At 40.5% G+C, this 23,908-nt stretch overlaps 2 protein-coding genes across 9 annotated transcripts in view; both read left to right on the top strand.

Annotated features, from left to right (window-relative positions):
• The window catches only part of VAV2 (vav guanine nucleotide exchange factor 2), a 72,402-nt gene extending 66,839 nt beyond the window's left edge, over positions 1-5,563 (top strand). For 5 of the 8 annotated variants that reach the window (XM_075834596.1, XM_075834594.1, XM_075834595.1 and 2 more), the window contains 9 exons: positions 776-903; positions 984-1,049; positions 1,607-1,641; positions 1,719-1,835; positions 2,495-2,582; positions 2,851-2,965; positions 3,146-3,232; positions 4,826-4,980; positions 5,286-5,563. In XM_075834596.1, coding sequence (XP_075690711.1) covers positions 776-903; positions 984-1,049; positions 1,607-1,641; positions 1,719-1,835; positions 2,495-2,582; positions 2,851-2,965; positions 3,146-3,232; positions 4,826-4,980; positions 5,286-5,333 — 839 coding nt within the window. In that variant the 3' untranslated portion in view covers positions 5,334-5,563. Of the gene's footprint in view, positions 1-775; positions 904-983; positions 1,050-1,606; positions 1,642-1,718; positions 1,836-2,494; positions 2,583-2,850; positions 2,966-3,145; positions 3,233-4,825; positions 4,981-5,285 lie in introns of those variants that run through there. The other 3 variants (XM_075834599.1, XM_075834598.1, XM_075834601.1) reach the window with 2 other exon arrangements.
• Positions 5,564-12,205: 6,642 nt separating this feature from the next.
• On the top strand, positions 12,206-14,014 carry B3GALT9 (beta-1,3-galactosyltransferase 9). The gene has a single exon (XM_075834539.1). The coding sequence runs from the start codon at positions 12,206-12,208 to the stop codon at positions 13,334-13,336; it is 1,131 nt and encodes a 376-aa protein (XP_075690654.1). The 3' UTR covers positions 13,337-14,014.
• Positions 14,015-23,908: the final 9,894 nt, after the last annotated feature.

The following is a 23,908-nucleotide window of genomic DNA, read 5'->3' as shown; positions in this document are numbered from 1 at the left end:
CCCCATTGATTTCGATAGGGAGCCAAATCCCGCAACAATTAGCAGTGATCGCGGTGGGTTCTCAGTGATCCCACCGCAAAAAACGCAACTCAAAAAAAGAAAAAAACGGATACTTACCCAGAAGTCTGTGTACCGTCCTCCAGTGCGGCCTCCTGGGACGACGATTCATCCCATGTGACCGCTGCAGCCAATCACAGGCTGCAGCGGTCTCCTGGGACGACACGTCAGCGTGCTAGCAGGCCGGCTGGTGCTGCAGTTTTCCGCATCGGTCATTTCGGCCAAAAAACTGCACCACAGTTTGGTGCAGTTTTTCACCTGTAATTCGTGCGGCGCACAGGGCGGATACATCGCATGCTTGTAAACCGCGTATCCGCCCCGTGTGAACTCAGCCTTATACTGTAGGTGCGTGTCAGGCTGCAGGATCGCACGGTTACTCTCTGCTGTGCCGCATTTTGTGAGATGCAGTTTTTACACGAGGAATCCTAATGCAATACAGCAGAGAGAGGTGCATTATGGGATCTCAGCTCACTCATTTGAAGAATCAGGACTGCAGCTTTGGATGTGTTTGGAGTATTAGACAATATAGCTCCAGATCAGTATAAGACGTGCCGGGTTTATAGAGGGCCTCAATGTCGTATGAAGATGTAACTGATGAGGCCACAACCCCCTCCCTGCGGACCCCGGTCAGGGAGCGGAGCTGCTCCTTGCTCCCCGCGGCGGCGGTCATGCTGTGAACAGTCTATAATCCTTGTGGTAATCACTTATTTCATGCCAGGGCCCAAGATGTTGGCCGTACAGAACTACCACGGGAACCCCGCGCCCCCCGGGAAGCCGGTGCTGACCTTCCAGACGGGAGAAGTGATTGAACTGCTGAGAGGAGACCCCGATTCCCAGTGGTGGGAGGTGAGTGGAATTTACCACCATATCAGCGGCCGGTAATCGTGTGCTGTGTGACTGACCGCGCGCTTCACGTATCTCCGCAGGGACGACTGCAACTCACCAGGAAATCCGGTTATTTCCCCTGCTCCTCTGTGAAGCCCTGTCCTGTGGTGAGTAACACGAAGACGCCCTGAACCCCCAAACTGTAAGACATGGGACAGCGCGGACATTGCAAGTCTGGAGGTTTAGATCACAAGCATCTGTGACCAGTCATGTAGCACCCAGAATCTTTAAGGGCATGTAGGGGTTAATAAAGGGGAGAGGACCCTCAGCGGGGGTGCTGAAGCTATCAGAGGGGGGGGGGGGCGACACATTATATGGACGGCCCAGTGCTTCTAATGCTGCAGGGAACACCCGGTGATTACAGTGGATTGAGGGGGGACCCAGCAGCCGGGATCTCACCCCTCGTGGTGGGTGACAAGTGTTGGGTGAAGTTACCAGCAATCAACTAACGCGTGCGTGCGGAGGACCTATAGAAATGAATGGAGCGGCAACTCAAACGGTGGGACCCCCATCAATCTAACACTTCACAGGATGGGGGACATTGGTGGGGGCCACATCTACTAGAAAGGGTCTGACATCCAGAAGTGGCAGTGCATGGTTGTCTGTATCTTACATTGGTGGATGTTGGTGGTTTGACTCCTAACGTTTGTCTGTTTTCCCGCAGCCTGTGAATCGCACAGATTACGGCAGATACCCCTGGTAGGTACTGACCTCGGTCCGGGTCCTTGTCCCTCAATGACTGCCCCTTGTCCCTCACCCGCAGTCATGTCTTCCAGGTTTGCAGGAAGCGTTGAGCGTCCACAAGCCGATAACCTCTTAAAGTCCCATCTCAGCGGAACGTACCTCATCCGGGAGAGACCAGCCGAGGCCGAGAGATTCGCTATCAGTATCAAGTAAGGGACCAATCCAGATCTGAGGGGGAATATAAATGTAGAACGTCATTGTAAGGTTCAACATGGAACCCATTGCTGTATGATACAGAGTAACAAATCCCCTGCATAGACAGGGAAAATGTGATCATGTAACTGCCTGCAGTCACCACTAGAGGGCGCTCACTACATACAGATATATACAGTCACCACTAGAGGGAGCTCACTACATACAGATATATGCAGCCACCACTAGAGAGAGCTCACTACATACAGATATATACAGTCACCACTAGAGAGAGCTCTCTACATACAGATATATACAGTCACCACTAGAGGGAGCTCACTACATACAGATATATACAGTCACCACTAGAGGGAGCTCACTACATACAGATATATACAGCCACCACTAGAGGGAGCTCACTACATACAGATATATACAGCCACCACTAGAGGGAGCTCACTACATACAGATATATACAGTCACCACTAGAGAGAGCTCTCTACATACAGATACATACAGCTTTCCGACCTCTAGAATAAATCTGCAGTGTTTTCTTATGGACATCTGGGGTTACAGGTTTTCGTGTGGCGGTTTTGCGTTCGGGAGTGCGGCAGCAGGGCGGGTTTTTTTACCGGATGATTGTGACCCGCAGGATTGATTCCATTTTTTTCTGCAGTTTCAGTGATGAAGTGAAACACATTAAAGTGTTGGAGAAGGACAGCTGGATCTATATCACAGAAGCCAAGAAGTTTGAGAATTTACTGGTACGTGCCAATCAGGAGACTGTCAGCAGCAGGAGACTGTCAGCAGCAGGAGACTGTCAGCAGCAGGAGACTGTCAGCAGCAGGAGACTGTCAGCAGCAGGAGACTGTCAGCAGCAGGAGACTGTCAGCAGCAGGAGACTGTCAGCAGCAGGAGACTGTCAGCAGCAGGAGACTGTCAGCAGCAGGAGACTGTCAGCAGCAGGAGACTGTCAGCAGCAGGGCTTGATTGTGGGGGATGATGATGGGATTGTGCGCTGACATTTTGCAGGAGCTCGTGGAGTATTACCAGACGCATTCACTGAAGGACAATTTCAAGCAACTGGATACGACCTTAAAATATCCCTACAAACTGCAGAAGAGCCGGAGCAGCCCCCGATCCCCAGGTAAGAGCCGCCCCCCGACTGCGGCTTCCTTACAGGTTATGGGGACCCCCAGCAGCCGTGCCATTATTCTAGGTTTGCTGTGATTATTTTGATGTGCCGCTTCCTTTCCCGTTATTCTTCCCTCCCCCGCTGATGACGCTGCTTTGTATTGGTTCTTTTTTTCGGTCCTTCTCTTTGCAGCCTCCTGTGCTTCCTACAACTTTTCTTTTCTCAGTCCTCAGGGTCTCAACTTTCCCTGTCAGAACCCGTCCACACCCTTCTGGTCAGGTACTGCCGCTTATACTGCATGGAGACAGCGCCACCCGGTGGTTGCCTGTGAATTACATTGTGCGTGACGCTGAATTCCGCTTAAAGGGCCGGTGCAGCCTTTTGTAAATGAACCTTTATCATTGTGTAATGAAAAGTTCTGCAGCTTTCTCCGACATTGGGTTTTTATTCCTTACCATTTTCAAGATCTCGGCTTGCGGTTAGTGAATGGAAACTTTCCAGTTTATCATCAGAGGTTACAAACCTGTCCTGTCCTCTAGCTACGCCTCTCCCAGCTGTGTGAGCAGGCAAAGGCTCATGGGATAATACAGGGACTGCAGATCTGTAAGAGTAAAGCCCCTATTACTCCACCACTGGACAGCAGGCAGTACCCGTATCCTCCCCCTCCTCACTCCTGAGCGGGTCCGGACGCCATTCAGAGTCACAAGGTTGTGAGCGGCGCACATAACACGACGACGCTGAACGGTGGGAAGACCCAGCGCTGCGTCCAGACCGGACTCGAGTGAGGAGCGGGAGTATACGGTTATTGTAGCAGCGAGGAGCCGCGTACGTTACTATATAGGCCCCCGTTACTACGGAAAGACGTGGTGCGGGTGACCACGGCCCCCCGGGCCTGCCCGCAGTTGCCACCATTGTGACCCTTGTAGCGATGCCATTGGCTGAGGGTTTGTTACAATTGATTCTACTCTAAGCAATGCTGTGTGTTCCAGAACCTTCTATTATACAATGATAATTATTGCATGAGCCCTTTACAGCGCAGCCCCACATACAATGAAAAACGACTACAGAGCAGGATTATGCGTTACGGAGCAGGATTGCGCGTTACAATGGTTTTTCGGGGCTTCTGGCAGTGGCAGTGACTGTGTAAAGTCTGCGCTGCCGGCGGTCTACGGCTCTGTGTTAGGAGAGCGCGTCGTCCTCGTCGTCATGGCTCCAGTATATGGAACGGCCGGCAGCGCTATAGGTTCCTATATAACGATAACGCGCGCTCCTGCTCTGTAGTCGTTCTTCATTGTAGGTGGAGTTCCGCTTTACACCCAGTGGGAGCCGCCATTCTGCGGTCTGAACAGATATCATGGCGGCCTCCACCGGTCTCGTGGTTAAAGTTGCCTCCGCCCGGTTTCGCCATTTTGCTTTGGTCACTTCCTTCCTTCCTATATATAAACCCATTCCTCATCCCGTCGCGCTCCAGCGTAATAAGAGGCTGCTGCCGCCGTCGCTGCGTCTCCTCTACACCACTCCTGTTCTCCGGGGTAATTTGTATTCTTGGGGTGGGGGACCACCAGAAAAAGCTCATCCGTCTCGCGCTCCGCGTATACCGTCATTTCAGCCGAAACTCCAAGTAAAATTCCTGAAAATCAGACATGAGGGGACAGCGCGATAATCCTGGGCCGCGGCCGCCGCATGTTATATCTGATCCATCCGCTTAAGAACTAAATCTGATAAACGTATCGCCGGAAGCCGCTATTTTCCCAGCAGAGTTTTTGTCATTTCATGGTTTGTCATTATATAAGATGGCGGCCTGCGCAGTTTACAATCATCTGCGGTGTGTATTCCTTGTAGCGACTAAACCCCGTTTTTCTTGATTTGCAGTTTTCACGCCGCGTCCTGTAGGAACGGCGGTCGCCAGGTACAACTTTGCAGCCAGAGACATGAGGGAGCTGTCGCTGCGGGAGGGAGACGTGGTGAAGATCTACAGCCGGATAGGAGGGGACCAGGGGTGGTGGAAAGGAGAGACCAACGGGAAGGTGCGTCCATGGTTACCGGCTCGGCGCACCCCTGTAGTTAAGTTATTTTCCGCGGGGCCTCGGACCGGCCGCTCCACTTCTCTTTTTTTAACTCCTTTTTCAAGATCTCTTCATGCTGTCAATGAAGAGAAACATTGTTGTTTCCATCAAGAAGCTGAAAACCTGTCCCACCCACACAGCTGAGGTTTTGTTACAATGTCTCCCTCTCAGGATGGAGTACACAGATATGAAACCTCAGCTGTGTGAGCAGGACTAGGTTAGGCCATGTTTTCCGCACTCTGACACTGACCTGTATCTCTCCACAGATTGGCTGGTTCCCCTCCACCTACGTTGAAGAAGAAGGGGTTCAGTGACCCCGGCGGCCGCTCCGTGAAATCTTTGCTTCCTTCCAGAGGGATTTGTTTGCACAGTAGGGACGTTCTTCCTGCCGGCGTCTCCGCAGCGCCGGGGGCTCCTCCTCGCGGGTGTTACTTGTATATAAGATTTATAATTCTGATGAGCAGCAATGGAGAGTAAAAGGGACTGTACGAGGAGGGGGAGGGGCTGCGGCTTTTAAAGGGAATTAAAGTCATTCCATTTCTGACCAGCGTCTCATTATTCAGAATTGCCGCTGCTCGCGGGTCTCGTGTGATGGATAAAGCAGCCGCTGCCCCCCTCATACCCACTGTTACCGGTCACGATGCTGCCGTCTCAGCGCTCACATCACTGCGGTGCATTGTGGGAGATGTAGTGTTTTATACGACTCTGTACAGCAGCCTACTACAGAATAAGAGACTACTACTCCCACAATCCAGTGCGCTGGTTCACAGTCGGTTCTGGGGTGTAGTGATGGCACTTCAGCATGAACACGCAGCCGCTCTACTATATACACGCACCATAGTCCACATAACGGGGGGCGGGGGGGGGGGGGCTAATCTATATACAGAGGGCAGAAGATTCCCACTACATCATCAGATCGTCCAGGATAAAGATCGTGGGAATTACCTCTCAAATGTGAGAATCAGACCCCGACGTCACATGATCACCTCTGGACGCTACCAGTGAGACCCCCTGCAGCAGGTACCGGGGTGTATTCTATAACAATGGCGGCATTACAGGGCACACATAGCCGTGCAGCTTACCAGGCGGCTGATTCCTCCACCCCCGATACGAGGACAACCGTCATAAGGAGGCGTCTCGTGACCCCACAGACCCAACGTCTCCGAACACCTACAATGAGAAGAACGAGACTTTATAATATCAGTGGTTTTTCTCTGCAATGCGGAGGAGAATCTTGTGCTCGCTCTGGGGTCGCCATGGCAACCTGAACAGACTGCATGGACTATCAGTCATGTGACGCCCTACATGTTTATGAATAGAGGTCACATGACAGGAAGTCCATGCAATGAGTGTTCAAATTACCACGGCAACTCCAGAGCAAGCACAAAGCTCCCATGTCCGCGGCAACGAGATCAGAAAAACCATGGAAACAACGTCACCGAATATAAAAGTGAAATCTATAGCGCGACGTCGCACAGGACAAAGACCCCCATCATCTGAACGCCGGGGGCCGCACTGCATGGGATCAATAATCGGGAGCCAAGTCTCCCCTTCTCAAAATAAGACATTAAAGTCCCCGTCCCGTCCCCCCTACTCAAATATGTGGCATTTCTGTCCCCTGGAGGGGAGGACACCCTGTGTGGTATAGAGGCAGCGCGGGTGGAGAACAAGCCTCATACATGGCTGATAATGACAGACAGCGCCCCCCGCAGGGGAGCACAGATCCAGCGCCTGCCCCCAGCCCTCGTATTCAGTGTCCACACCTGTAGGGCAGCGGGTTTTGCATCCATCTGATCCCGGCCTGGTGTCCAGTTACTGGTGCGCGGCCGTACGGATCAGGTTCCCCAGGAAGTAACGTTACCCTCCGAGCGGCAGCAAAACAGAGGACGCTGCAGCTGAAAGACCCCGACTCATCCCCGGAAAATTCTATAGAACGAACCAGCAACACGAGGACCGGCCGTGGCAACACTGGCACCATGCAGGTGAGCGCCCAGCTTATCCCAGGTGTGTGCGGGAGGTTCAGCGATTCACCCCAATAACAGAAACTGCGCAGTTAACCCTTCATCTCATGACCAGCTGAGCGTTATAGTCAGAATGTAGAACCCGAAGAATATCAGCAACATACCAAAGCCTCATTCACACAGCAGTATTTGGGAGCCAAAACCTGGAGTCTATTCTACACAAAGAAAATGTATCCTGTACTTATCCTGAGTTATATCCTGTATTATACTCCAGAGCTGCACTCACTATTCTGCTGGTAGAGTCACTGTGTACATACATTACTTATCCTGTACTGATCCTGAGTTATATCCTGTATTATACTCCAGAGCTGCACTCACTATTCTGCTGGTGGAGTCACTGTGTACATACATTACTTCTCCTGTACTGATCCTGAGTTATATCCTGTATTATACTCCAGAGCTGCACTCACTATTCTGCTGGTGGAGTCACTGTGTACATACATTACTTCTCCTGTACTGATCCTGAGTTATATCCTGTATTATACTCCAGAGCTGCACTCACTATTCTGCTGGTGGAGTCACTGTGTACATACATTACTTATCCTATACTGATCCTGAGTTACATCCTGTATTATACTCCAGAGCTGTACTCACTATTCTGCTGGTGGAGTCACTGTGTACATACATTACATTACTTATCCTGTACTGATCCTGAGTTATATCCTGTATTATACTCCAGAGCTGCACTCACTATTCTGCTGGTGGAGTCACTGTGTACATACATTACATTACTTATCCTGTACTGATCCTGAGTTACATCCTGCATTATACTCCAGAGCTGCACTCACTATTCTGCTGGTGGAGTCACTGTGTACATACATTACATTACTTATCCTGTTCTGATCCTGAGTTACATCCTGTATTATACTCCAGAGCTGCACTCACTATTCTGCTGGTGGAGTCACTGTGTACATACATTACATTACTTATCCTGTACTGATCCTGAGTTACATCCTGTATTATACTCCAGAGCTGCACTCACTATTCTGCTGGTAGAGTCACTGTGTACATACATTACATTACTTATCCTGTACTGATCCTGAGTTACATCCTGTATTATACTCCAGAGCTGCACTCACTATTCTGCTGGGGGAGTCACTGTACATACATTACATTACTTATCCTGTACTGATCCTGAGTTATATCCTGTATTATACTCCAGAGCTGCACTCACTATTCTGCTGGTGGAGTCACTGTGTACATACATTACATTACTTATCCTGTACTGATCCGGAGTTACATCCTGTATTATACTCCAGAGCTGCACTCACTATTCTGCTGGTGGAATACAATATAGACTGTAACTCAGGATCAGTACAGGATAAGTAATGTAATGTATGTACACAGTGACTCCACCAGCAGAATAGTGAGTGCAGCTCTGGAGTATAATACAGTATGTAACTCAGGATCAGTACAGGATATGTAATGTATGTACACAGTGACTCCACCTGCAGAATAGTGAGTGCAGCTCTGGAGTATAATACAGGATGTAACTCAGGATCAATACAGGATATATAATGTAATGTATGTACACAGTGACTCCACCAGCAGAATAGTGAGTGCAGCTCTGGAGTCACTGTGTAAATACATGACATTACTTATCCTGTACTGCTCCTCGGTTACATCCTGTATTATACTCCAGAGCTGCACTCACTATTCTGCAGGAGAAGTCACTGTGTACATACATTACTTATCCTGTACTGAACCCCGAGTTATATCCTGTATTATACTCCAGAGCTGCACTCCCTATTCTGCTGGTGGAACATAATATAGACTGTGTACATACATTACTTATCCTGTACTGATACGGAGTTACATTCTGTATTATACTCCACCAGCAGAATAGTGAGTGCAGCTCTGGAGTAACTGTAACTTAGGATCAGTACAGGATAAGTAATGTATGTACACAGTGACTCCAGAGCTGCACTCACTATTCTGCTGGTGGAGTATAATACAGAATGTAACTCAGGATCAGTACAGGATAAGTGATGTAATGTATGTACAGTAATGTATGTACACGGTGACTCCACCAGCAGAATAATGAGTGCAGCTCTGGAGTCACTGTGTACATACATTACATATCCTGAGTTACATCCTGTATTGTACTCCAGAGCTGCACTCACTATTCTGCTGGTGGAGTCACTGTGTACATACATTACATTACTTATCCTGTACTGATCCTGAGTTATATCCTGTATTATACTCCAGAGCTGCGCTCACTATTCTGCTGGTGGAGTCACTGTGTACATACATTACATTACTTATCCTGTACTGATCCTGAGTTACATCCTGTATTATACTCCAGAGCGGCACTCACTATTCTGCTGGTGGAGTCACTGTGTACATACATTACATTACTTATCCTGTACTGATCCTGAGTTATATCCTGTATTATACTCCAGAGCTGCACTCCCTATTCTGCTGGTGGAGTCACTGTGTACATACATTACATTACTTATCCTGTACTGATCCTGAGTTACATCCTGTATTATACTCCAGAGCTGCACTCCCTATTCTGCTGGTGGAACATAATATAGACTGTGTACATACATTACTTATCCTGTACTGATACGGAGTTACATTCTGTATTATACTCCACCAGCAGAATAGTGAGTGCAGCTCTGGAGTAACTGTAACTTAGGATCAGTACAGGATAAGTAATGTATGTACACAGTGACTCCAGAGCTGCACTCACTATTCTGCTGGTGGAGTATAATACAGAATGTAACTCAGGATCAGTACAGGATAAGTGATGTAATGTATGTACAGTAATGTATGTACACGGTGACTCCACCAGCAGAATAATGAGTGCAGCTCTGGAGTCACTGTGTACATACATTACATATCCTGAGTTACATCCTGTATTGTACTCCAGAGCTGCACTCACTATTCTGCTGGTGGAGTCACTGTGTACATACATTACATTACTTATCCTGTACTGATCCTGAGTTATATCCTGTATTATACTCCAGAGCTGCGCTCACTATTCTGCTGGTGGAGTCACTGTGTACATACATTACATTACTTATCCTGTACTGATCCTGAGTTACATCCTGTATTATACTCCAGAGCGGCACTCACTATTCTGCTGGTGGAGTCACTGTGTACATACATTACATTACTTATCCTGTACTGATCCTGAGTTATATCCTGTATTATACTCCAGAGCTGCACTCCCTATTCTGCTGGTGGAGTCACTGTGTACATACATTACATTACTTATCCTGTACTGATCCTGAATTACATCCTGTATTATACTCCAGAGCTGCACTCACTATTCTGCTGGTGGAGTCACTGTGTACATACATTACATTACTTATCCTGTACTGATCCTGAGTTACATCCTGTATTATAATCCAGAGCTGCACTCACTATTCTGCAGGTGAAGTTACTGTGAATATATATATATGACATTATACAAGAAAATACATATAGGGACAAGTATATAATCACATACCCTTCATTTATTTGCTTCTCCCTGGGCCCCTCCAAATAAGACTCAGACTAAAAATCATCGGCATGTGTGGTCGTGGGGATATTCAGCCATAGCTTGTCAAACTTCTGTAGGCATTTTCGATTTGCATATAGAATATTGTAAAAAGGGGAAAGTATTAACGAGATGAAACGTACTCCAGGGCAGGAGCGTCCAGAGACTTCCAGGACATGATGATGATTTTACAAACACAATACAAGAGGAAGCCAAGGAAAATATGGACCAATTAGAGACGAAACCCTAGGGAAGTCACGTGTCCACCAACGGGTTCACACAGGAGGTTTTTTTATGTGTCTTATGACGCGGAAACCGCGTCAGAAAATGCACCAAAAAACGTCTCCTATTGATTTCAATGGGCGGCGGAGGCGGTTTTTCCCGCGAGCGGAAAAAACAGCTCACGGCAAAAAGAAAGGTCCGCCCGAAGATGGGGCATGTCATCAATGGGAGGCAGAGAAAGAGGATTTCGCGGTGTTTGGGTTCACACAGAGTTTTTTTAGGAGGAAAATCGGTCTCAAAATTCCGTTTGGAATTTTGAGGCAGATTTTCCGCTGCCTGCACGTCGATATTCGCCCGAGGCCATTGAGCGCCGTGAGGATAAGACGCCGCAAAATCCGCTCTCTCTGCCTCCCATTGATGTCCGCCTGAGGATCGGGCATGTCCCTTTTTCCCGTGAGCTGGTTTTTCAGCTTGCGGGAAAAAACGCCTCAGCCTCCCATTGAAATCAATGGGAGGCATTTTCGGACATTTTGCGGCGCGGTTTCACCGTCCAAAAACTCAGTGTGAACTTATGCCCGCGGCGCTCAATGGCAGCTGGCAAAAAACGGCATGAAAATCGGAGTGCAGGCAGAGGAAAAATCTAACAAAATTCCAAACGCAATTTTGAGACACATTTTCCTCCTGCAAAAAACTCTGTGAACGGAGCCTAAGAATAGAGGACCAAAAGTCGCCACTGTCACCGGACCACGCAGAACGCAACACATGACAAACGATCAGCAATAGCAGGCGCTTTTTACCTAACTGGAGTAGAATAAACTCTGGAGGGATTTGTACTGAATGAGGGCGACTCCAGCAATCACTGCAGAGGGTAGAACGTGGTGGATCACAGGATCACATCCTGCGCCGGGAGTTCAGGAGGATCTAGTGAGTGGGTGATTATCTAGATCACATGTGGAGTAAATCCCTCAGACGAGCGCAGGGCTGGAGCTGGGTACGAGATGATCGATATCACGAGGCGCCCAGTATTACATGCCAGTGGCTAGAGACGGGTTAAGCCGTGCAGGACTTCTAGGCAAAAACACCTCAGCCCGTCTGTCCGTCCTTCAGCCGTTTTCCAGGTCGACGTCACCGTTCTAAGAGGTAAAATAAGGGGATCCCGGGGGATTATAGCGGGAGAATAGATTAGCGAGGCCTTCATAGGATCCACATGAAGCAGTCGCCGCAATACTTAAATCATTGACCAATTACCAAAGGGCTTAGATTTACCACAGGTCAGGTGTAAGTTATGCTGTAAAGCTGCACGTGCTCAGCAGGAGTAGATTTGCATTTCTATTGCACAGACAAAGATGCAGCAAATCTTTTAAGAAATTTGGTGCATCTTCCACCGACAATAATTTTAAGCCTGGGGGTTAAAGGTCAGGTGTGTATTCTGTGGGTGACCTCCTGCCCCGTCACCATGGCCCCCTTCTCACCCGGTCTCGCTCTCTTGCAGGTCTCCCTCGGCCGGCTTCGCACCCATCAGTGCTGCTTCATCCTTTTTAACGTCGTGCTCTTCCACGCTCTGCTGTTTGGCGCAGATTTCATGGAGGAATATTTCCTGCAATCCGCGGCTTCCACTTACAGCGATGGAAAGTTTGCAGACATCAGAGAACGAGCACAGACACTGAACCTGAGTCTCCAGAGGGAGAACATCTCCAAGTCGTACGTGATCAGCGGCGCCGAGCGCTGCGCCGGTCGGGATCTCTTTCTGCTCCTGGTAATTTTCAGTTTTCCTGAACACCGGATCAGACGGGAGAAAATCCGACAGACCTGGGCGAACACGACGACGCTGCGAGGCCTGGAGGTGACCCGCGTCTTCATGCTGGGGAGGCCGCAGGTGGAGTCTGCTCAGTACCACCTTATCAATGAATCTCTGCTCCACCAGGACTTAGTACAAGGACATTTCCCAGATCCCTCTCCTAATGAAACGGAGAAAGCCGTGATGATGATGGAGTGGATCGCGACCTTCTGTCCCAGCGCCAGATTCATCCTGAAAGCCGACGAGCAGGTGTTTGTCAATGTGGAGAGTCTGAGCCAGTATCTGTTGAGCCTGGACACCCGCGCTGATGTATATACTGGGAGAGTCCTGCATGGAACCAGGCCCGACCGAGACCCCCAAAGCCTAAGCTTCGTCCCCGTGACGTCCTATCCCGACACTTACTATCCCGACTACTGCAGCGGCTCCGCCATGGTCATCTCCCAGGAGGTGGCTAGGAAGATGTACCTGGTGTCTGGCCGGGTGACTGTGGCGGTGCCGTCGGAGGTGTTTATCGGCCTCAGCGCTGCGCAGGCCGGAGTCCTCCCCGTCCACAGCGCTCGGTTTTCTGGAACCAAACACATCCGATACAACCGCTGCTGTTACCGGGTCATCTTCTCATCATCGGGGGTAGGAGACGACGAGATGTCCAGAGTGTGGACGGACATGACTGAAGGACACGGGTGTACCAAGCTGGAGACCTACTATGGCCTGGTGTCCTGCAAGGTCTGGACTTACCTCGACAGGATCAGGTACTATTACTCGGGGGGTGATGGCGTGTGGTCCATCTGAAGATTCCGCTCCATTCTGCACAAGATGTGATGACAAGTACGGATCAGTCTTCTGGACGCGGCTGAAGTCTATGAAGGAAGACGAAAAAGACGACAATTGTAAAGCTAAAACTTCTACTGATTGTAATGAACGTCACGCACCGAGCGCTTATAATCCCGTTACATTCAGAGCTGCACTCACTATTCTGTTCAATCAGGATTTATACTCCAATCGCAACCAGAGCTGCAGTCACAAATCATTCTCTAGTTAGATCCAGACTTTGCCACAATTCTGCTGCTTGGAGTCGTTTAGTATCGCGCGGTCAGATACATTCCCTGACAACATAGCGGAGACCAATGAAGCACAACGCGCTGGTGTTTCTACCATGTTCAATAGTCTATAAAAAAAAAAAAAGCATTTCCCACAATGCAACGCAGCAATGAATGATATTCACAAACACAAGGCCTTACATTCTGCGCTAGTGGTAAGATTGTGAACAAAAAAAACGACATAACTACACGTCTGCACCCTGCTATACAAATGTACAGTAGGGGGCAGCGTAAACACGTCAAGTCCTGCACTGTGAGCACTAACTGGACAATACAAGGATGGTGACTGCAGATCTGGATGTGATTGGAGCATAAGGCCTGCTAGAACTCAGCGTGATCTGTAGATTTCTTGTTATTGGATCTGTGTGAATCGAATGATCTTACTGTAATATTCTGATGTTTACTGTTCACCTCACATTGTAAAGCTCAGCTCTGAATAAACGTTTAACTGATGAAGAAAGCACAGGTTATATCACTAATAAAAGATAAGCAGCTACAGAGGACCCCAGCACCGCTTATCACCTGGGGACTAATAGGACTGGACAAAAATCCCAGGTCAGACCGAGATTTATCCCCAGACAAGTGCCAGGGACATAATATTATCAAAGTATAATGATATGAAGACATTGACCGGCACCTGCACCCGGGTGCAGCAAAAATCAGCGTTATCCACACCGGAGTGAAAAAATATAGATTTGGAAGACCCGCGGTGCACACAGTGTCAAACCAACACGTAGAGTAACGTAATCCTCAGAAGCAAGAAGAAAAAAGAAGACGCGGCACTCACCAAATCCAGATGTTCTTCACTTTATTCTTAAAGTCTTAATACTGCCCCTATATAAAAGAATATAACTACTATATACTGCCCCTATATACAAGAATATAAGTACTATAATACTGCCCCTATATACAAGAATATAACTCCTATAATACTGCTCCTATATACAAGAATATAACTACTATAATACTGCCCCTTTATACAAGAATATATCTACTATAATACTGCCCCTATATACAAGAGTATAACTACTATAATACTGCCCCCTATATACAAGAATATAACTACTATAATAATGCCCCCTATATACAAGAATATAACTACTATAATAGTGCTCCTATATACAAGAATATAACTACTATAATAATGCCCCCTATATACAAGAATATAACTACTATAATACTGCTCCTATATACAAGAATATAACTACTATAATACTGCTCCTATATACAAGAGTATAACTACTATAATACTGCCCCCTATATACAAGAATATAACTACTATAATAATGCCCCCTATATACAAGAATATAACTACTATAATAGTGCTCCTATATACAAGAATATAACTACTATAATAATGCCCCCTATATACAAGAATATAACTACTATAATACTGCTCCTATATACAAGAATATAACTACTATAATACTGCTCCTATATACAAGAATATAACTACTATAATAATGCCCCCTATATACAAGAATATAACTACTATAATAGTGCTCCTATATACAAGAATATAACTACTATAATAATGCCCCCTATATACAAGAATATAACTACTATAATACTGCCTCTATATACAAGAATATAACTACTATAATACTGCTCCTATATACAAGAATATAACTACTATAATACTGCCCCCTATATACAAGAATATAACTACTATAATACTGCCCCCTATATACAAGAATATAACTACTATAATACTGCCCCCTATATACAAGAATATAACTACTATATTACTGCTCCTATATACAAGAATATAACTACTATATTACTGCCCCTATATACAAGAATATAACTACTATAATACTGCCCCCTATATACAAGAATATAACTACTATATTACTGCTCCTATATACAAGAATATAACTACTATATTACTGCCCCTATATACAAGAATATAACTACTATAATACTGCCTCTATATACAAGAATATAACTACTATAATACTGCCCCCTATATACAAGAATATAACTACTATAATACTGCCCCTATATACAAGAATATAACTACTATAATACTGCCTCTATATACAAGAATATAACTACTATAATACTGCCTCTATATACAAGAATATAACTATTATATTACTGCCCCTATATACAAGAATATAACTACTATAATACTGCCCCCTATATACAAGAATATAACTACTATATTACTGCTCCTATATACAAGAATATAACTACTATATTACTGCCCCTATATACAAGAATATAACTACTATAATACTGCCTCTATATACAAGAATATAACTACTATAATACTGCCCCCTATATACAAGAATATAACTACTATAATACTGCCCCTATATACAAGAATATAACTACTATAATACTGCCTCTATATACAAGAATATAACTACTATAATATTGCCCCTATATAAGAATATAACTATTATAATACTGCCCCTATATACAAGAATATAACTACTATAATACTGCCCCTATATACAAGAATATAACTACTATAATACTGTCCCTATATACAAGAATATAACTACTATAATACTGCTCCTATATACAAGAATATAACTAATATAATACTACCCCCTATATACAAGAATATAACTACTATAATACTGCCTCCTATATACAAGAATAAAACTAGTATAATACTGCCTCTATATACAAGAATATAACTACTATAATACTGCTCCTATATACAAGAATATAACTACTATAATACTGCCTCTATATACAAGAATATAACTACTATAATACTGCTCCCTATATACAAGAATATAACTACTATAATACTGCCCCCTATATACAAGAATATAACTACTATATTACTGCCCCTATATACAAGAATATAACTACTATAATACTGCCCCCTATATACAAGAATATAACTACTATAATACTGCTCCTATATACAAGAATATAACTACTATAATACTGCCTCTATATACAAGAATATAACTACTATATTACTGCCCCTATATACAAGAATATAACTACTATAATACTGCCTCCTATATACAAGAACATATCTACTATAATACTGCTCCTATATACAAGAATATAACTACTATAATACTGCCCCTATATACAAGAATATAACTACTATAATACTGCCCCCTATATACAAGAATATAACAACTATAATACTGCCCCCTATATACAAGAATATAACTACTATAATACTGCCCCCTATATACAAGAATATAACCACTATAATACTGCCTCCTATATACAAGAATATAACTACTATATTACTGCTCCTATATACAAGACTATAACTACTATAATACTGCCCCTATATACAAGAATATAACTACTATAATACTGCTCCTATATACAAGACTATAACTACTATAATACTGCCCCTATATACAAGAATATAACTACTATAATACTGCCCCTATATACAAGAATATAACTACTATAATACTGCCTCCTATATACAAGAATATAACTACTATAATACTGCTCCTATATACAAGAATATAACTACTATAATACTGCCCCTATATACAAGAATATAACTACTATAATACTGCCCCTATATACAGGAATATAACTACTATAATACTGCTCCTATATACAAGAATATAACTACTATAATACTACTCCTATATACAAGAATATAACTACTATAATACTGCTCCTATATACAAGAATATAACTACTATAATACTGCCCCTATATACAGGAATATAACTACTATAATACTGCCCCTATATACAAGAATATAACTACTATAATACTACTCCTATATACAAGAATATAACTACTATAATACTGCTCCTATATACAAGAATATAACTACTATAATACTGCCCCTATATACAGGAATATAACTACTATAATACTGCCCCTATATACAAGAATATAACTACTATAATACTACTCCTATATACAAGAATATAACTACTATAATACTGCTCCTATATACAAGAATATAACTACTATAATACTACTCCTATATACAAGAATATAACTACTATAATACTGCTCCTATATACAAGAATATAACTACTATAATACTACTCCTATATACAAGAATATAACTACTATATACTGCCCCTATATACAAGAATATAACTACTATAATACTGTCCCCTATATACAAGAATATAACTACTATAATACTGCCCCCTATATATACAAGAATATAACTACTATAATACTACTCCTATATACAAGAATATAACTACTATAATACTGCTCCTATATACAAGAATATAACTACTATAATACTGCCCCTATATACAGGAATATAACTACTATAATACTGCCCCTATATACAAGAATATAACTACTATAATACTACTCCTATATACAAGAATATAACTACTATAATACTGCTCCTATATACAAGAATATAACTACTATAATACTACTCCTATATACAAGAATATAACTACTATAATACTGCCCCTATATACAAGAATATAACTACTATAATACTGCCCCCTATATACAAGTCTATAACTACTATAATACTGCCCCTATATACAAGAATATAACTACTATAATACTGCTCCTATATACAAGAATATAACTACTATAATACTGCCCCTGTATACAAGAATATAACTACTATAATACTGCCCCTATATACAAGAATATAACTACTATAATACTGCTCCTATATACAAGAATATAACTACTATAATACTGCCCCTGTATACAAGAATATAACTACTATAATACTGCCCCTATATACAAGAATATAACTACTATAATACTGCCCCTATATACAAGAATATAACTACTATAATACTGTCCCCTATATACAAGAATATAACTACTATAATACTGCCCCCTATATATACAAGAATATAACTACTATAATACTACTCCTATATACAAGAATATAACTACTATAATACTGCTCCTATATACAAGAATATAACTACTATAATACTGCCCCTATATACAGGAATATAACTACTATAATACTGCCCCTATATACAAGAATATAACTACTATAATACTACTCCTATATACAAGAATATAACTACTATAATACTGCTCCTATATACAAGAATATAACTACTATAATACTACTCCTATATACAAGAATATAACTACTATAATACTGCCCCTATATACAAGAATATAACTACTATAATACTGCCCCCTATATACAAGTCTATAACTACTATAATACTGCCCCTATATACAAGAATATAACTACTATAATACTGCTCCTATATACAAGAATATAACTACTATAATACTGCCCCTGTATACAAGAATATAACTACTATAATACTGCCCCTATATACAAGAATATAACTACTATAATACTGCCCCTGTATACAAGAATATAACTACTATAATACTGCCCCTATATACAAGAATATAACTACTATAATACTCCCTCCTATATACAGGAATATAACTACTATAATACTGCCCCCTATATACAAGAATATAACTACTATAATACTGCCCCTATATACAAGAATATAACTACTATAATACTGCCCCCTATATACAAGAATATAACTACTATAATACTGCCCCCTATATACAAGAATATAACTACTATAATACTGCTCCTATATACAAGAATATAACTACTATAATACTGCCCCCTATATACAAGAATATAACTACTATAATACTGCCTCTATATACAAGAATATAACTACTATAATACTGCCTCTATATACAAGAATATAACTACTATAATACTGCTCCTATATACAAGAATATAACTACTATAATACTGCCTCCTATATACAAGAATATAACTACTATAATACTGCCCCTATATACAAGAATATAACTACTATAATCCTGCCCCTATATACAAGAATATAACTACTATAATACTGCCCCTATATACAAGAATATAACTACTATAATACTGCCCCTGTATACAAGAATATAACTACTATAATACTGCCCCTATATACAAGAATATAACTACTATAATACTGCCCCTATATACAAGAATATAACTACTATAATACTGCTCCTATATACAAGAATATAACTACTATAATACTGCCCCCTATATACAAGAATATAACTACTATAATACTGCTCCTATATACAAGAATATAACTACTATAATACTGCTACTATATACAAGAATATAACTACTATAATACTGCCTCTATATACAAGAATATAACTACTATAATACTGCCCCCTATATACAAGAATATAACTACTATAATACTGCTCCTATATACAAGAATATAACTACTATAATACTGCTACTATATACAAGAATATAACTACTATAATACTGCCCCTATACACAAGAATATAACTACTATAATACTGCCCCTATATACAAGAATATAACTACTATAATACTGCCCCTATATACAAGAATATAACTACTATAATACTGCCTCTATATACAAGAATATAACTACTATAATACTGCCCCCTATATACAAGAATATAACTACTATAATACTGCTCCTATATACAAGAATATAACTACTATAATACTGCTACTATATACAAGAATATAACTACTATAATACTGCCCCTATATACAAGAATATAACTACTATAATACTGCCCCTATATACAAGAATATAACTACTATAATACTGCCCCTATATACAAGAATATAACTACTATAATACTGCCTCCTATATACAAGAATATAACTACTATAATACTGCCTCCTATATACAAGAATATAACTACTATAATACTCCTCCCTATATACAAGAATATAACTACTATAATACTGCTCCTATATACAAGAATATAACTACTATAATACTGCTCCTATATACAAGAATATAACTAATAATAATCTTTATTTATATAGCGCCAACATATTACGCAGCACTTTACTAGAATACTGCTCCTATATACAATATAACTACTATAATACTGCCCCTATATACAAGAATATAACTACTATAATACTGCCCCCTATATACAAGAATATAACTACTATAATACTGCCTCTATATACAAGAATATAACTACTATAATACTGCCTCTATATACAAGAATATAACTACTATAATACTGCCCTCTATATACAAGAATATAACTACTATAATAAAGCCCTCCTATATACAAGAATATAACTACTATAATACTGCCCTCTATATACAAGAATATAACTACTATAATAAAGCCCTCCTATATACAAGAATATAACTACTATAATACTGCTCCTATATACAAGAATATAACTACTATAATACTGCTCCTATATACAATATAACTACTATAATACTGCCCCTATATACAAGAATATAACTACTATAATACTGCCCCCTATATACAAGAATATAACTACTATAATACTGCCCCCTATATACAAGAATATAACTACTATAATACTGCTCCTATATACAAGAATATAACTACTATAATACTGCCCCCTATATACAAGAATATAACTACTATAATACTGCCTCTATATACAAGAATATAACTACTATAAAACTGCCCCCTATATACAAGAATATAACTACTATAATACTGCCCCTATATACAAGAATATAACTACTATAATACTGCCCCCTATATACAAGAATATAACTACTATAATAAAGCCCTCCTATATACAAGAATATAACTACTATAATACTGCCTCTATATACAAGAATATAACTACTATAATACTGCTCCTATATACAAGAATATAACTACTATAATACTGCCCCCTATATACAAGATTATAACTACTATAATACTGCCTCTATATACAAGAATATAACTACTATAATACTGCCCCCTATATACAAGAATATAACTACTATAATACTGCCCCTATATACAAGAATATAACTACTATAATACTGCTGCTATATACAAGAATATAACTACTATAATAAAGCCCTCCTATATACAAGAATATAACTACTATAATACTGCTCCCCATATATACAAGAATATAACTACTATAATAAAGCTCTCCTATATACAAGAATATAACTACTATAATACTGCCTCTATATACAAGAATATAACTACTATAATACTGCCACCTATATACAAGAATATAACTACTATAATACTGCTCCTATATACAAGAATATAACTACTATAATACTGCCCCTTATATATACAAGAATATAACTACTATAATACTGCTCCTATATACATACAAGAATATAACTACTATAATACTGCTCCTATATACAAGAATATAACTACTATAATACTGCCCCTATATACAAGAATGTAACTACTATAATACTGCTCCTATATACAAGAATATAACTACTATAATACTGCCCCTATATACAAGAATATAACTACTATAATACTGCTCCTATATACAAGAATATAACTACTATAATACTGCCCCCTATATACAAGAATATAACTACTATAATACTGCCCCTATAAGAATATAACTACTATAATACTGCTCCTATATACAGGAATATAACTACTATAATACTGCCCCTATATGCAAGAATATAACTACTATAATACTGCTCCTAAATACAAGAATATAACTACTATAATACTGCTCCCTATATACAAGAATATAACTACTATAATACTGCTCCTATATACAAGAATATAACTACTATAATACTGCTCCTATATACAATATAACTACTATAATACTGCCCCTATATACAAGAATATAACTACTATAATACTGCCCCCTATATACAAGAATATAACTACTATAATACTGCCTCTGTATACAAGAATATAACTACTATAATACTGCCTCTATATACAAGAATATAACTACTATAATACTGCCCTCTATATACAAGAATATAACTACTATAATAAAACCCTCCTATATACAAGAATATAACTACTATAATACTGCCCTCTATATACAAGAATATAACTACTATAATAAAGCCCTCCTATATACAAGAATATAACTACTATAATACTGCTCCCTATATACAAGAATATAACTACTATAATACTGCTCCTATATACAAGAATATAACTACTATAATACTGCTCCTATATACAATATAACTACTATAATACTGCCCCTATATACAAGAATATAACTACTATAATACTGCCCCCTATATACAAGAATATAACTACTATAATACTGCCCCCTATATACAAGAATATAACTACTATAATACTGCCTCTATATACAAGAATATAACTACTATAATACTGCCCCCTATATACAAGAATATAACTACTATAATACTGCTCCTATATACAAGAATATAACTACTATAATACTGCTCCTATATACAAGAATATAATTACTATAATACTGCTCCCCTATATACAAGAATATAACTACTATAATACTGCTCCTATATACAAGAATATAACTACTATAATACTGCTCCTATATACAAGAATATAATTACTATAATACTGCTCCCCTATATACAAGAATATAACTACTATAATACTGCTCCTATATACAAGAATATAACTACTATAATACTGCCTCTATATACAAGAATATAACTACTATAATACTGCCCCCTATATACAAGAATATAACTACTATAATACTGCCCCTATATACAAGAATATAACTACTATAATACTGCCCCCTATATACAAGAATATAACTACTATAATAAAGCCCTCCTATATACAAGAATATAACTACTATAATACTGCTCCCTATATACAAGAATATAACTACTATAATAAAGCCCTCCTATATACAAGAATATAACTACTATAATACTGCCTCTATATACAAGAATATAACTACTATAATACTGCCACCTATATACAAGAATATAACTACTATAATACTGCTCCTATATACAAGAATATAACTACTATAATACTGCCCCTTATATATACAAGAATATAACTACTATAATACTGCTCCTATATACAAGAATATAACTACTATAATACTGCCCCTATATACAAGAATGTAACTACTATAATACTGCTCCTATATACAAGAATATAACTACTATAATACTGCCCCTATATACAAGAATATAACTACTATAATACTGCCCCTATATACAAGAATATAACTACTATAATACTGCCCCCTATATACAAGAATATAACTACTATAATACTGCCCCTATAAGAATATAACTACTATAATACTGCTCCTATATACAAGAATATAACTACTATAATACTGCCCCCTATATACAAGAATATAACTACTATAATACTGATCCTATATACAGGAATATAACTACTATAATACTGCTCCTATATACAAGAATATAACTACTATAATACTGCCCCCTATATACAAGAATATAACTACTATAATACTGCTCCTATATACAAGAATATTACTATAATACTGCCCCTTATATATACAAGAATATAACTACTATAATACTGCTCCTTTATACAAGAATATAACTAC

Source organism: Rhinoderma darwinii, chromosome 8, assembly GCF_050947455.1.
Source record: "Rhinoderma darwinii isolate aRhiDar2 chromosome 8, aRhiDar2.hap1, whole genome shotgun sequence".
In the NCBI taxonomy this organism is placed as follows: Eukaryota; Metazoa; Chordata; class Amphibia; order Anura; family Rhinodermatidae; genus Rhinoderma; species Rhinoderma darwinii.
Note: the sequence above shows the minus strand (reverse complement) of the source record. Positions and strands in the feature narration are given on the sequence as shown.